The sequence below is a fragment of the Bos grunniens genome, chromosome 8, assembly GCF_055505025.1.
Source record: "Bos grunniens cultivar Pamir isolate PY7600 chromosome 8, Bosgru_T2T1.0, whole genome shotgun sequence".
Taxonomy (NCBI): Eukaryota; Metazoa; Chordata; class Mammalia; order Artiodactyla; family Bovidae; genus Bos; species Bos grunniens.
The window spans coordinates 98,085,196-98,101,386 of record NC_141172.1 but is presented as its reverse complement, the minus strand read 5'-3'; the positions used below and the strand labels follow the sequence as shown (position 1 = coordinate 98,101,386).

The 16,191-nt window shown below is 42.1% G+C and overlaps 1 protein-coding gene across 2 annotated transcripts in view; it reads left to right on the top strand.

Annotated features, from left to right (window-relative positions):
* Nucleotides 1-16,191, top strand: part of ELP1 (elongator acetyltransferase complex subunit 1) — a 62,684-nt gene that overhangs the window by 33,381 nt on the left and 13,112 nt on the right. For both annotated transcript variants that reach the window (XR_015132083.1, XM_086315827.1), the window contains exons 27-33: nucleotides 906-1,003; nucleotides 2,440-2,641; nucleotides 5,431-5,492; nucleotides 12,595-12,657; nucleotides 13,036-13,096; nucleotides 14,856-14,969; nucleotides 15,560-15,671. Coding sequence is in view for 1 of the 2 variants with exons in the window: in XM_086315827.1 (XP_086171953.1) it covers nucleotides 906-1,003; nucleotides 2,440-2,641; nucleotides 5,431-5,492; nucleotides 12,595-12,657; nucleotides 13,036-13,096; nucleotides 14,856-14,969; nucleotides 15,560-15,671 (712 nt within the window). In the remaining variant the exon portion in view is untranslated. The remainder of the gene's footprint in view (nucleotides 1-905; nucleotides 1,004-2,439; nucleotides 2,642-5,430; nucleotides 5,493-12,594; nucleotides 12,658-13,035; nucleotides 13,097-14,855; nucleotides 14,970-15,559; nucleotides 15,672-16,191) is intronic.

Sequence of the window (16,191 nt, the reverse complement as noted above, 5' to 3'; positions counted from 1 at the left end):
TTGGTAGGGTACAAATTGAAATCGAATGTTAGTTGAGACAGACTGATTTCAGTTTCCACACCTGAAAATGTTAACAACTGTGGCTGCAGACCTGATTTTTGTCAGTTTTTATAAACTGAGGGTACAGTGATGTCTGAGTGAACTCGGGGAACTGTCAGTTTTGAAAAGCTGAGGGTACAGCAGATGTCTCTGAGTGAACTCGGGGAGCCCCATAGCTCAGATCCTTTTGAGTCAAGTGATCACCTTTGAAATTCACTCCGTGTCTCAAAATCATAATTGGTTGATGCTTCATTCTTCTCATGGTGTATGCAAACACCCTGAGGAGACCCAGCTTGTCCGAGTGGCCATGGCTCCTGTGCCCTGAAAGACACAGTTCTGACTGGCAGTTGTATGAAGTAGAACCGGCACGATGCCGGGTGGTCGTTTCACCCATGCCTGGCTGATGCTGGGACCTCGGCCTTCCGTATTCATGATTTTTTCCTGATGGCCGAGGCAGGGTCGAGAAGAGTCGCCTGAGGTGCTTGCATTCAGGTCTGTGTTCCTTGGAGAATCAGGTTCATCTGGGCTAGGCTGGGACTCAGGCGTGTGTATATGGTTAATAAGCTCCCTAGATGATTCTTATTAAGAAGGTTGAGAAAACACTGGGCTGGGTGGTCATTTCTCAGGGGCCGCATAAAATTCCTTTTGAGCAGAACTCTGATCCCAATTAGTGCTTCTTAAATCTCAGAATCTGCAGTGGTGTGCATTAAAGTTCACATTCCTGCATTCCATTTCTCTGGATACTCTAATTATGCAGGTCTTAAAAAGCTCCCTTGTTGGTTTTATGTAAGGACCAGTGGTAGAGATGAAATCCATTATGCTTCTCCAGTCTTAAGCTTGTGTGTGTGTGAATCTTACTCCTGTAGGACCGGAGTACTTCCCAGAATGCTTAAACTTAATAAAAGATAAGAACTTGTATAACGAAGCTCTGAAGCTCTACCCACCGAACTCGCAGCAGTACAAGGTGTGTAACACGTGAAACGAACGAGTGCTCCTGATTTTGCTTTGTGCTTCATTTGGAAAGGGATGAGGATCCTGTGTCCCTGACACTTTCCTTGGTTTCAAAGTTAATCTTCAAACTAATTACTCTTATCTTAAACTTCTTATCTGAGAGAATGGCCCTCACCTATTCCTCTTGGAAAGAGGTTGCCCAGGTCAGAAACCTAGGCATTGTCGCTGGATCCGCATCGGAAATGCTTTGGGGGCTTCCATCCTGCCCCCTCCAGCCCAACCTCACTGAGCATCCTGATGCATCTTTCCCATATAATTCTGCATAAAGTTTGGTTTACTTGTTTAAACAAACATCTGTTTAGCTTTACTCACATGCTAGATACTCCGCTTGTCAGCTACATGAATTCTCACAACAGCCTGATAGGTGTTGTGCACAGTTTTTAAATAAGGAAGCACTTTGCCCGAGAACCTGCGATGTGGAGCCCATGCCATCATCAGCAACATTTTCACTTTGTCCACAAATTGCACAGATCTTGCTGTGCGGCCACCTCTTGAGCATTGGCTTTCTCTGCCAGCCCTCTACCTCCCTGTCCTTTAGCCCTCCTTGTCCTTCTAAACTCTATTCTCCTCTGCCAGAAAACCATTCCTGGATGAGGTGCCAGACACTGAGCTCCCAGCACACCTCATTCTTGCCTTAGGGATGGCATTTATCAATCTGCTATGTACTGATTTTTTTCCCCCACCAGGCTGTGGGTTCCCTTAGGGGCAGGGACCCCATGTTATTTCCCTCTGTTTCCCTGCCTAATGCTGAGCTTGGGGAACAGAGAATTTGGCCAAAGGCCGCCTCTTTGCTCTCATGTTCATTATCTGTTCCTCTCCTGTGCACTCTCTGCTTCAGTCGTACTGGCCTTGTTATTCCGACCTGTGTGTTCCATACCCATTCCTGCCTGATCGCCATGGTGCCTTCTGTGCTCTTGGCACAGAATACTCTCCCTTAACTCTCCACACGGCTTCTCCTCACAGCCCTCTGAAATAGAATTCCCATGACTCTGTCCCTTTACCACTGTCTGCCATTATATTGTTGACCATATCAGGTTTATTAAGTATGTTCTCATTCACCATCATAACAGTAGCTTGATCATGGTTCTCATTAGTGTTTTTTTATGTCTGGTTGGCTGGTTTTTTTTTTTGCCTTTGTTATATTTTTTGCATTGCTGTGTTACTCCCACTGCCCTGAATAGTACTCAGTAATTATTTGTTGGATGAACAAACAGCATATCCTCGGTAAGGTTTTGAATGAAAAAAAGATTGAATTCACTAGTCATCCACAGGGTTTTTCTAAGTAATTCCAAGGAATTTCAAGTAAAATGACCAAGACAGCCTTCCCTGGAGACTTAGAGAACAAGTTACCACCTCTCCTCACTGACCCTGTGTCTCCTCCTGTCCCAGGACATCAGCATGGCTTACGGGGAACGCCTGCTGCAGGAGCACCTCCATGAGCCGGCAGGGCTCGTGTTCGCCCGCTGTGGTGCTCCCGAGAAAGCTCTCAGCGCCTTTCTGGCCTGTGGCAGCTGGCAGCAAGCGCTCTGTGCAGCGGCCCAGCTTCACTTGACCGCAGAGCAGCTGGCTGGCCTGGGCAGGACTCTGGCAGGTAAACACGGTCGTTAAGGTTCTCCCAAACAAGAACTTCCCTAAGCGTTTGTGTTTCTTTGGTTTCGTTTGGAATTTTTGCAAATACCTGTAAGGCAGCCCACGTTGATGCCCCCAAAAAGGCACTGATAAAAATTAATTTGGAATGGCTTACTAGGTAGAGTAAAAGTTGAACTGCTACAGGAGTCCCCAGATACGACGGCATGACAGGGAAAGCAGCTCACGTCTCTGTCTCGCAGTTCTGGCAGGTCTTCCCACAGTGCAGCTCTGCCGTCTTTTCGGCAGTAGTTGAAGTTGGATTTTGTCCATGTCTGTGTTCCAGTCCTCGGGGAAGGGAAAAGCTGGAGTCATAAGAGAACACTTTAACCTTTTTTTTAATACTTATTTATTTATTAATATTTTTAGTTATTTGGATGCTGCAGGTCTTAGTCGTGGCATGTGGGATCTAGTTCCCTGAACAGGGACCAGACCTGGCCCCCCTGCATCGGGAGTGCAGAGTCTTAGCCACAAGAGCACCAGGGAAGTCCCAGGAACACTGAACTTTAAGTTGGCAATGACTTGGCTAACCCTCCTTCTCCATCTCATTCACTGAAACTCACACCTTATACGGAGAAGGCAATGGCACCCCACTCCAGTACTCTTGCCTGGAAAATCCCATGGACAGAGGAGCCTGGTAGGCTGCAGTCCATGGGGTCGCTAATAGTTGGACATGACTGAGCGACTTCACTTTCACTTTTCACTTCATGCATTGGAGAAGGAAATGGCAACCCACTCCAGTGTTCTTGCCTGGAGAATCCCAGGGACGGAGGAGCCTGGTGGGCTGCCGTCTATGGGGTCTCACAGAGTCGGACACCACTGAAGCGACTTAGCAGCAGTAGCAGCAGCACACCTTATAGGTACACTTGGTACAGTGTAGCTGGATAGCCAGGTGCCCTATAAGAATGTAAAGATGAATTTTGGGATGGAGCCATTCAAATACAGACAGTAGATTGTTGGAAAACGAAAACATAATGGCGGTTTTCAGAAATGAGGCCAAATGTATAAGCAGTCCGAAAGCAGAGCCAGTTTAGCTGTTTCGGGGTGTGTAACCAGAGGCAAAGCTATTGCAGAGTCTGGTTTCTTAGAGTGGAGTGGCACCCAGAGCGCCCAGGAGAGACAGGTGGGGCGCTGGCCCTTTCGATCATGTTTGAAGTGAGTGGCTGGTATATTTTCCCCCTATTTTTCAAGAGTCTTGTAAATAGTTGTGATTTCCCCCAAAACAGTCCTGAGAAAAATTTCAAATTATAGCCTCTTAAACATATGAACATATTCTATTTCGTTATTTCACTTTGTTTTTTCCCCCCCTTGGGATTAAAAAGTGTGAGATTATGACTTTTCTTTTTCTGGCATTTTCTGGTTATTAGATGGGCTTCCCTGGTAGCTCAGCATATTGGTTCTGTAGACTCTTCTATAAGCCCTTTCAATTTCCAAGCTGAAGTCTTTTTACAAGTATTGAGAAGTCCTTATTTGAGTCCTGTTAAAACTCTTCATTCTGGCTCCATTGATACTTCTGCTCTAGAAACTTGTTATTTGCTTATACTTTCCAGCTCTGTTCTTGGGGTCTGTTATCTTACATTTTTTGTGACTCTTAGCTTCCTGTTTTTCATGCCTTATAGTGCAATATACCTAGTTTTTCCAGATGTTTAGCAGAAAAAGGTGGAGAAGAGAGTGGCCAAAGATTTTTGGGAACTGTTACAAGGTGGAGTCACTTCATTTGTACATTTAACTTAGGCAGTTTACACAAGTCACCAAAAGAGAGAAAAGATAGCTGTTTAGTGGCGGTGACTCTTCCTGGTTTTGTAAATGATAATATGCCCTGGAATTAGCATGAAATAGAAGACATGAATCTGCCAGCCCCTTAGTTAACTTCAGTTTCTATGTGCCTCTCATCAAGACACACTCCCACTCAGCTGGACCAAGAGTGATTCTCAAATCTAGAGATACTGCCACGTTCCTGACAAATGCCAACCACCCCCATCTAGTGCTCAACCAAGGCAACAGCAGCATCTTCCTATTAGAGGAAGAAATGGATCAGTGAGAATGCTAGGTCAGTTTCCATATGAAACCTTTTTAAGCATGTATTCCTGAATGATTTTGACTATATGTGATTTTCATATTCCATGCTAAATTTAGATTTTAACTGCCACTTTAGGATAGGACTCTGGTATTCCTGCCTATATCTCTCATAGAAATTCACAAAGTATTAATACTTTGCTTGATGCAAAAAAAGACATAATGCATTAGGTGGGTCAGTGGTATAGAATCTGCCAGCCAATGCAGGACATACAGGTTAGATCCCTGAGTCAGGAAGTTCCCTGGAGGAGGAAATGGCAACCCACTCTAGTATTTTTGCCTGGAAGATCCCATGGATCGAGGAGCCTGGCGGTCTAAAGTCCATGTGGTTGCAAAGAGTTGAACATGACTGAGCACACACCTCTAGACATACTAATGAAGTATGTCAGCAAAAGAATGGTCAGCTCTTGTCTTACCCAGTGCTTCACAAACATGCTTGACCTGAGAATGGTTTCTTGGTCCTGCCTTTCATTGTTCTTTGAACAATCTTGGGGAACACTTTTGTAAATGCTATTTTAAAGCAGCTCATTTTGAGTGTATGCTCTGCAGAGCTCAGTCTCCAATATGTCGGAGACCATTTTGATTTAAATAGTACCACTGAAACCACTTCCACTTGTGTTTTGGTAATGCTGATCTTAGCCAGCTGTGAGAGTCAAATGCTTATTGTTGTCTTTGCAGGAAAGCTAGTTGAGCAGAGGAAACACAGCGATGCAGCCACGGTTTTGGAACAGTACGCTCAGGTAAACAGTACGCTCAGTTCTTCCCTTCTACTCACACCCCCGCGACGCACACACACCAAGTCATTATTTCCCATTTGTACCTTAGCAATCATGAAAAGAAGGGACTGTGGGTATTCAGGAAATCCAGAGATAGTATTTCCCTTGAAGGTCTTCCATCTTGCCTACTTGACTTGGAAATCTAAATTCAGTATATCTCTGCTGCTGTTAAGTCGCTTCAGTCGTGTCCGACTCTGTGCGACCCCATAGACGGCAGCCCACCAGGCTCCTCTGTCCATGGGATTTTCCAGGCAAGAGTACTGGAGTGGGGTGCCATTGCCTTCTCTAAATAATTGTAATTTCTGTGAGGTAGAATACCAAAGAACTCTAATATGCACTAGTGGCTTGACCTTGGTGGAAAATAGAAATTAAATCATAAGGCAGTTATATTTTTTATATTAACATACCAAAGTAGGAACAATGAGAAAAGACCATTCTGAACCAAAGTGATTGAACTTGAGACCTCCTTTTTTGGCTTTCACTCCCATTGTCTCTGTTGGAAATGTCTCTTTTACCTCAAGCAGCTTTTTGGGTTCCAGTTTTCCATCAGATTATAAAGTATCCATACCAGCTTTTGATAGAATTGTAGATTTATTATGAAAATAGTAAATCCATGCATTGTCATGGGCCACAGACTCAAAGGACACAGGCATACACCTGTTACCAGGGATTCCTTCCTTCTAGAGTTTTGGCCTTTGATGAGAAAGTGTTGTTACAGTTGTTACTAGCAGGCACACTTGCATAACTAAATGATGCTTTTATAATGCTTTGTTGTCTTTCGTGTAATAAGGATGAGTGAAAGAAGATAACTAAAATTTGATATCACTAGATCCTAGAAAGAGAATATGGTGATTCAACTGAAAACATGAAGACATATCCCACTGAAGTTGGTTAATTAAATGGAAAGGAGGCTCACTTGTGATTTCTAACATTTCTCTTTGATTCTTAGGATTTCTCTGTCTCTGGTCTCGTTACCCATCTGTCCTTGCATGTTGTCTCTTGTGTCCGTTTGAGGTATTATCATATTTATCATACTCATTTTTTAATTCCCAGCCTCATAATCTCAAGATACCTGCCATATCAGTGTCTGGTTCTGATGCTTGCTCTGACTCTTCAAACTGCATTTTTATCCCTTTTTAAAAATGCCTTGTAATTTTTTGTCAAAAGCCTAATGTGATACCTGGGTAAAAGGAAATTTGATCAGAGGCCTTTAGTGATGTGATGAGGCTGGGGTTTGGGTAGGAGGAGACGTGTTCTCTAGTCCTGTGATTAGGCCTCCGTCTTTGAGTATGTGCTTCAGCTGTGAACTTCACCAGGGCTTGTCAGTTTTTTTCACCCCTCAGTAGGACAGGAAAGTTAGAGTGGGCCAGAGTTGGGTATTTCCCTGCCCCGACATTGGAGGTCCTGGTGAAACCTTCTTTGATTAGGCTCTGGCAAAATATTTTCTCTTGAGAGCAGGTCTTGTTAAAATCAGCATGCTTTGGGTATATTTTCACGTCTCCTTTTTCCTTCCCCCTGCTAGAAATACGAGGATATTTCCTCGCATTCACTATGAGAAATTCTCTTAAGGCTCCTGGAGGTAAAAACTCATAAAAATGTAGCATCTCCCTAAGTATGGACCCCTATAGAGTTTTTAACTCTTGGTCTTGTCTACAGTGAGTGATATTAGCTAGAGAAATTCAGTCTTTCAACCCTATGTGTGATGTTTGCTAGTTTTTGGCAAAGGAGTTGTTTGTTCAATAGATGTGAGAAACTGGTAAGCCTCTTATTGGATTTGGCAAACTACAACCTTGGGGCCAAAGCTAGCTGACCACCGGTTTTATAAATAAAGTTTTATTGGAACATAGCCCCACCAGTTGTTTATACATTGTGTGTGGCTGCTGTTGCACTTAAAACAACTGTTTAAGGACTTGTAACAGTCTGTCCCAAAAAGCCTAAAATATTAACTGTCTCACCTTTTATGGAAAAAAAATTGCCCATCCTCCCCATCTTGGGTTGAGAAAATTCTCTTCTGTTTCTGGTTCTGAGACTCTTTAATCATGAATGGGTATTAAATTTTGCCAAATGACTCTTAAACTAAGATAGGGTGAATTGCATTGACTTTTTTTCCTTCTTTTTTTATTGAAGTATAGTTGATTTACAATGTTGTGATAATATACAGGAAAGTGATTTGGTTTTATATGTGTGTGTGTGTATATATATACATTCCTTTTTTATATTCTTTTCCACTCTGGTTTATCATTGGATACTGAACATGTCGACAGCTCTGTGCACGATGCAGTAGGACCCTGCTGTCTATCCATCATATGTAATGGCTTTCCTCTGCTCGCCCCCCTCCCGCTCCATCCCTCGCCTGCCCTCCTTGGCAGCAGCACACCTGCTCTGTAAGTGTGAGTGTGTTTCTGTTTCATAGATAGGTTCATTGGTGTCATATTTTAGACTCCATATAAGTGATACCATGTGGAGTTTGTCTTTCTGACTTTTGAGTATGGTGATCTCTAGTGCATGCATGTTGCTGCACATGGCATTGGTTCGTTCTTTTTTACAGCTGAGTAGTATCCCATTGTGTATGTGGACCACAGCTTCTTCATCCATGCATCTGTTGATGGACATTTAGGTTGTTTCTGTATCTTGGCTATTGTGGATAGTGCTGCTGTGAACAATATGATATATGTACACATACACAAGAGAGTTCCAGAAAAACATCTCCTTCTGCTTTAGTGACTATGCGAGAGCCTTTGACTGTGTGAATCACAAGAAATTGTGGAAAATTCTCAAAAAGATGGGAATACCAGACCACCTGACCTGCCTCTTGAGAAATCTGTATGCAGGTCAGGAAGCAACAGTTAGAACTGGACATGGAACAACAGACTGGTTCCAAATAGGAAAAGGAGTACGTCAAGGCTATATACTGTCACCCTGCTTATTTAACTTCTATGCAGAGTACATCATGAGAAACGCTGGGCTGGAGGAAGCACAAGCTGGAATCAGGATTTCTGGGAGAAATATCAATAATCTCAGATATGCAGATAACACCACCCTTATGGCAGAAAGTGAAGAGGAACTAAAGAGCCTCTTGATGAAACTGAAAGAGGAGAGTGAAAAAGTTGGCTTAAAGCTCAGCATTCAGAAAACTAAGATCATGGCATCTGGTCCCATCACTTCGTGGCAAATAGATGGGGAAACAGTGGCTTACTTTATTTTTCTGGCCTCCAAAATCACTGCAGATGGTGACTGCAGCCATGAAATTAAAAGACGCTTACTCCTTGGAAGGAAAGTTATGACCAACTTAGACAGGATATTAAAAAACGGAGACATTATTTTGCCAACAAAGGTCCATCTAGTCAAGGCTGTGGTTTTTCCAGTAGTCATGTATGGATGTGAGAGTTGGACTATAAAGAAAGCTGAGTGCTGAAGATTTGGTTCTTTTGAACTGTGGTATTGGAGAAGACTCTTGAGAGTCCCTCAGACTGCAAGGAGATCCAACCAGTCCATTCTAAAGGAGATCAGTCCTGGGTGTTCATTGGAAAGACTGATGCTGAAGCTAAAACTCCAATACTTTGGCCACCTAATGTGAAGAGCTGACTCATTGGAAAAGACCCTAATGCTGGGAAAGATTGAGGGCAGGAGAAGGGGACGACAGAGGATGAGATGGTTGGATGGCATCAGCGACTCAGTGGACATGAGTTTGGGTGGACTCCGGGAGTTGGTGATGGACAGGGAGGCCTGACATGCAGTGGTTCAAGGGGTTGCAAAAAGTCGGACACGACTGAATGACTGAACTGAACACATACACACATAGGAAGGAATATTATTCAGTCAAAAAATAATGAAAAATTGGTGCATGCTACAGCTTAGATAAAACTTGAAAAGATTATGCTGAATGAAATAAATTAGATATAAAAGGACAAATATTGTATAATTCTACTTACGTGAGGTACCTAGAGTAGTCAGATTCATAGAGACACAGTAGAACGATGGTTGCTGAACGTGGGGGGTAGGGGGAGAGGGGATTTATTGTTTCATGGATATAAAATTTCCTTTGTGCAAGATAAAAGTTTTGGAAATTGATAGTAGTGGTGGTTTCACAACAATGTGAATTTGCTTGACGCCCTTGAACTATACATTACATGGCTAAAAGGGTACATATTATATTGAATTTTGCTATAGTCAAAAAAGGGGAGGAAAAAGGAACAAAGAACTGATGAATCTTTAAAACATGTGCTTAATAAAAGAAGTCAGGCACAAAAAGTCACCTATTATATGGCTCCTTTTATATAATATATCCAGACTATGCAAATCCAGAGAGACAAAAAGCAGATTAGAAGTTACCAGGGGGTGAGAGGAGTGGAAAATACGGCGGGATTGGTTAATGGATATGAAGTGTATTTATGTAATGGAAAAAAAATTTTGAAAGTAGGGAGAGCTTGTGATTACACAACATTGTGATATAGTGTGTATACACTTTAAATATAAGCGTATATTTAAAATTATACACTTTAAAATTATTCATTGTATGTTATTAATATATGAATTTTATGTCAATAACACACACACACATTGCCGGTCAAGCAAAACACATATACTGTGTTTCTTTGGGACATATGGTATAGGCCTGAAATGATCCTTTGGGGTCTGGGTTCTTAGTTAAAAGTAACTTATTTAAAGTAGTATATACGTATATAGATTATTTAAAATACTAAAAGCAAATACAAGAAAATAAAAACACCTCATTCCTACCACTCATGCATCAGTTCAGTTCAGTTCAGTCACTCAGTCGTGTCCAACTCTGTGTGACCCCATGGACTGCAGCACGCCAGGCCTCCCTATCCATCACCAACTCCCGGAGTCACTCAGACTCACGTCCATCAAGTCACTGATGCCATCCAGCCATCTCATCCTCTGTCGTCCCCTTCTCCTCCTGCCCCCAATCCCTCCCAGCATCAGAGTCTTTTCCAATGAGTCAACTCTTCGCATGAGGTGGCCAGAGTACTGGAGTTTCAGCTTTAGCATCATTCCTTCCAAAGAAATCCCAGGGCTGATCTCCTTCAGAATGGATCTGGTTGGATCTCCTTGCAGTCCAAGGGACTCTCAAGAGTTTTCTCCAACACCACAGTTCAAAAGCATCAATTCTTCGGCGCTTAGCTTTCTTCACAGTCCAACTCTCACATCCATATATGACTACTGGAAAAACCATAGCCTTGACTAGATGGACCTTTGTTGGCAAAGTAATGTCTCTGCTTTTGAATATGCTATCTAGGTTGGTCATAACTTTCCTTCCAAGGAGTTAGCGTCTTTTAATTTCATGGCTGCAGTCACCATCTGCAGTGATTTTGGAGCCCCCCAAAAATAAAGTCTGACACTGTTTCCACTGTTTCCCCATCTATTTCCCATGAAGTGATGGGACCAGATGTCATGATCTTCGTTTTCTGAATGTTGAGCTTTAAGCCAACTTTTTCACTCTCCTCTTTCACCTTCATCAAGAGGCTTTTGAGTTCCTCTTCACTTTCTGCCATAAGGGTGGTGTCATCTGCATATCTGAGGTTATTGATATTTCTCCCAGCAATCTTGATTCCAGCTTGTGCTTCTTCCAGCCCAGCATTTCTCATAATGTACTCTGCATATAAGTTAAATAAGCAGGGTGACAATATACAGCCTTGACGAACTCCTTTTCCTATTTGGAACCAGTCTGTTCCATGTCCAGTTCTACCTGTTGCTTCCTGATCTGCATATAGGATTCTCAAGAGGCAGGTCAGGTGGTCTGGTATTCCCATCTCTTTCAGAATTTTCCACAGTTTATTGTGATCCACACAGTCAAAGGCTTTGGCATAGTCAATAAAGCAGAAATAGATGTTTTTCTGGAACTCTCTTGCTTTTTCGATGATCCAGCGGATGTTGGCAATTTGATCTCTGGTTCCTCTGCCTTTTGTAAAACCAGCTTGAACATCTGGAAGTTCACGGTTCACGTATTGCTGAAGCCTGGCTTGGAGAATTTTGAGCATTACTTTACTAGCGTGTGAGATGAGTGCAATTGTGCGGTAGTTTGAGCATGCATGCTAAGTCGCGTCAGTCGTGTCCGACTCTGTGTGACTGTTTCTTTCTAGAGTTTCCTCTCTCCTCTCTGTCTTCCCTACTCACCCCCATACACAGGCACGCACATGCATGCACGCACAGACACACTACACACAGATGTACTTTTTCACCAAAATGAAAGTATACTGTTTGTAAATTTGGTTTGTTTTGCTATAATCTTCCTCTCTCCGTGTTGACACATTTTAATTTATCCAATAATGAAAAGTTAAGTTCCCTCAATATTCCGAAGTTGTTTATAGTAGATCGATACAATTAGATTCCTCCTGGGTCTATGTATTGCATTCATTATCTTATGTTCTTTAAATCCCTTTTTATCTAGTTTATACACACCTTTTTTATGATAGAGATTACTTGAAGAAATCCAGCCAGTTATCTCTTATTTCATCTTTTAAAAACGTGTTTTGTTTTATGTGCTTTTTAAGAACGTAATTATATATTAGGGTACATAATCAAAAGTTCTTAGTGGTAAGTATGTAAGCATCACAAATGGCTTAAAGACTGTAGGATATACATGTCTACTAATTTCAGTTTTTTATAGGTTTGAAGTTGTTTGAAATACAAGGAGAAAAAAATAAGCATTAAAAAAAAAAAGGTTTAGAAGGTTACAGTTCTAGGCTACCCTTTTTTCAAAGTGTGGTCTTGTTAATTCAGGAGCCCACCTAAATCTCCTGAATCAGACTTGGAGGTGCAGCTGGGGAAATGGGCATTTCTAACAGTCTCTCTCGTGGTTTCAGTGCTCAGGGATGTAGAGAGATGATGTTCACCTTGTGTTTTGTGGTCATTTCAAGAATTGACACTCATTTGTCTTTTGCATCAGCATCTATCAAGCATCCGCTCTAGGCCAGACCCTATGCTGAGAACTGGGATTGTGAACAAGAGAGGCAGCTCTTTGGGCACTTTTGCAGTTTGATACGGTGGCATCTGACATGCTTGCCCCATTAACCTGTTATCTTCCTTAATGTTCCCTTGTCAGGACCATGAAGAAGCTGTGCTCGTGCTGTTAGAAGGAGCTGCCTGGGAAGAAGCTCTGAGACTGGTAAGAGGCCGTCAGAACTCCTCCCTGCCTGAGTGCTCAGCAGAATGAGAGCCTGCATGGGGGGCACAGTGTCAGCCGGAGTCCCTGGTCTTCTGAGGCTTCCGAGGTTTGGTAGAAGTAGTTCAGGTTCTGGTCGAAGGATAAGCAGTGCTTTTTAAATCATTTAAATAATTTATTCTTGAGGTGTGGAATTAGTCCTCTAAACGTGAAATGTTACTGATTTTTACTGGAACGATTTGGGTTTTCTTTGACCACCTTGTAGGCCTGTTCCTCCGGAAAATATCCTGGTCACCTCTGAAAGTGATCCATTCCCCAGCATCTTAACTTTCCAGTGACTTGAAGTTTTCCTGCCTAAAATTATCTTATTTTTCCTTTTAGGTACACAAGTATAACAGACCAGATATTATAGAAACCAACATAAAGCCTTCCATTCTAGAAGGTGAGGGTTGTATTTTAGAAAGAATCCCTAATTTGGAAATATCAAGATTGGGGGGAGAGGGAGACGGGAGAGGACTATCTTTGCTGTTACATCCTTTAATCATGTCAGTGATGAACGAACGCATTTTATTGAGTCAGCCAGAGTTCTCCCCTGGGTGAGATCATTGAGTTCTGACCACGGTTTTTAAATGTGCTATGTTAAATGGGGTTCCAGTGGTAAAGAATTTGCCTGCCGTTACAGAAGACATGGGTTTGATCCCTGGGTCGGGAAGATCCCCCTAGAGAAGAAAAATGACAGCCCATTCCAGTATTCTTGCCTGGGAAATCCCATGGATCGAGGAGCCTGGGAGGCTACAGTCCGTGGAGTCATGAAGAGTTGGACAGACTTAGTGTCTAAACAATAGCAACGATGATGTTAAATAGTCACACATGAAATATTTGAATGTTAAAAACCTGTGGGTAAGATACAATTAAAAATTTTTGCATTGGGGAATAGTTGGTAAACTTGCATATGAACTGTTAGATAATATCATATCAAATGGTTAATTTTCTGCATTTAATAATTATATTGTGATTATATACATAATATCCTGATTCTTAAGAGAGAAATGCTAAAATATTTAGGAGGGAAGGATTGTAACTTCCTCTCAAAGGGTTCCACAAAAATAATTATGTGTGTGTGAGAGAGAGTGGAGAGAGAAACAGAGGAAGCCAAAAATATAGAATAATATTAATAATTGATAAATCTAAGTGAAGTATGTGTGTGTATTCATTGAACTGTTGCAACTTTTAATAGGTTTGAACTTTCAAAATAAAAATTTTTTTTACAATAAAAAGAAGGGCTTTTCCTATGGCCTTGTGGTTAAGACAGCTTCCAGTTCTGGGGGCACAGGCTCAATCCCTTGTCGGGCAACTTAAGATCCTGTATGCTGCACGGCATGTCCAAAAAAATAATAAAAATGAAAAGGACCTTTGCAGAAGGTTAATCAATAACAGATTAATGTTAATCAGTTCTAGAATACTCTAGTGTACACTGTAATTCCTTAAATGCAAAGTGTAAGAAGAGTAGGATGTCAGTTTGACGTATAGACATCTTTGGGAGTAGAGGTTGCTTTTAAGCCCTGCACAGTCTACCCTGTAAGTAATGTCTAGCCTTTCTGACATTAACATGCATTCACATTCTTACCCTGTCTGCTCTCTACTACCCTGTCCAGCTTAAAACTGGGAGAGTTCTCTGTGTATCATTCTCTTTACGTACTCCTGCCTGGGTCCTGGAAGCATCCTCCTGGGCCCTGTAACAATCCTTCTAGCTCACTCTTACTTGAATTTTTTTCCACTAACGAGAACCTAGAAAAATGCTGACTATTCATCAGCAAAGACCGAATACTTATAGGTTTAGGAAGCATTTCATGACTTTCTTCCTATTTTTGTTAACAGCTTCCTGTACACTCCTTTTATTTGCCAGTCCTCTCTTGCGTTAGATATTAAAGACTCTTATTCAGGTGATTTTACAAGTTTAGTGGTAGAGTGTTTTCTAGGATGATGTTGATGAACTTTAAGATCTTGTACCTCAATCTCTAGTTCATTCTCCAAAAGCATTGTTGGTTAATTCTCTGTTAAATTTAAAGAAAAAAATCTTACTTGAAAAACTTGATAACTTGTTTTCTTTTCATTAAGCTCCAACTCCCTTGCTAACCCCTCACTCTAGTTTTTTCCCTTTGCTTAAACATGTTTAAATTATTTTCCATCTGCACCCTCAGCCCAGAAAAATTATATGGCGTTTCTGGACTCTCAGACAGCCACATTCAGTCGCCATAAGAAACGTCTGCTGGTGGTACGAGAGCTGAAGGAGCAGGCCCAGCCCGTGAGCCTGGGTGAGTGCCTGCCTGGAGGCAGTGCAGCTCGGGGGGGTGCTGGGGGCAGCGTTACACTTGGTCTTATTAGCCGCTTCCTGTGCCTCCTGCAGTGAGGTTACTGTGCCAAGTGGAAGTCTGAGGCCTCTGTGAAGGGCGTGTGTGTGTCTTTGTCATGGGTACTGGTCTACCAAACGCTCCCCACTCACCCAGCCAGGGGAACTGACTGTGGTATTTACAGAATGAATCCCCTCATCTCCAGAAGTTCCTTTGCTTTAAGAAAAGAATAAAGACGTTTGGTAAAGTGCTAGCTTACAGTAGTAAAATTGTATTTCATATCTACTGGTGACTAGTAGTTACTGCTACCTTGATTTCAGTCTGTTGAGCACAAGGAGAGCACCTCCTTTTTTTACTGAAGAATAGCTGATGTACAGCGTTGTGCCAGTCTAGTGACTCACTTGTACACATTTGTGCCCTATTTTAGATCAGCTCTGTACTGGTTTTCCTACCTCATTAGAGGTGACCTGGAGAACTAGGGTTCATTTACCCTGCTGAAGGTGAACCTTATCTGCAGGGAGTTTTCAATTCCGTGTCTGGTTCTTCTTTTCTAGATGATGAAGCACCCCACGGTCCAGAGTCAGATCTTTTCTCTGAAACCAGCAGTGTCATGAGTGGCAGTAACTTGAGTGGCAGATACTCTCACAGTAACTCTAGGATATCAGCGTACGTATCATGTGCATTCAGCACGCTGACCGTTCCCTGAGGATGTGGAGAAAGGGGAGTGAAGAGGTCAGTTTTCCGCCAGGACAGTGCAGCAGGAGGGGGAGGACTGTGGAAGTTGTGTAAGGACCTTCCCAGCGTGTCTGAGAGATCAGACTTGACTTCAGGTGTTTTCTGCTGCAGCTTCGTGGCCTGTGTGTTTGCCCGTTGCTAATAACGGCACTTACACTGGGTACTCAGTTTATATTTAACATCTGATTTTATTCATTTAACAAATATTAAGTGACTATACGTAATGTGTAGGCACTGAAAAACTAGAAAGATTATAAAGCAAAGCGAGTTCACACTTCTTCAAAGTTCAATTGGTCAGAAGTGTTTACTGAACTAGCTGCACTGGATATTACAGAAACCTTTTAAGGAGATGTGAATTAATAAGAATTTGTAGACTTACTTGGGAAACAGAAAACAATGCATGATGATATATTTAAACCAAATGGTGTTTTAGGAATTTAGAGTGGACATC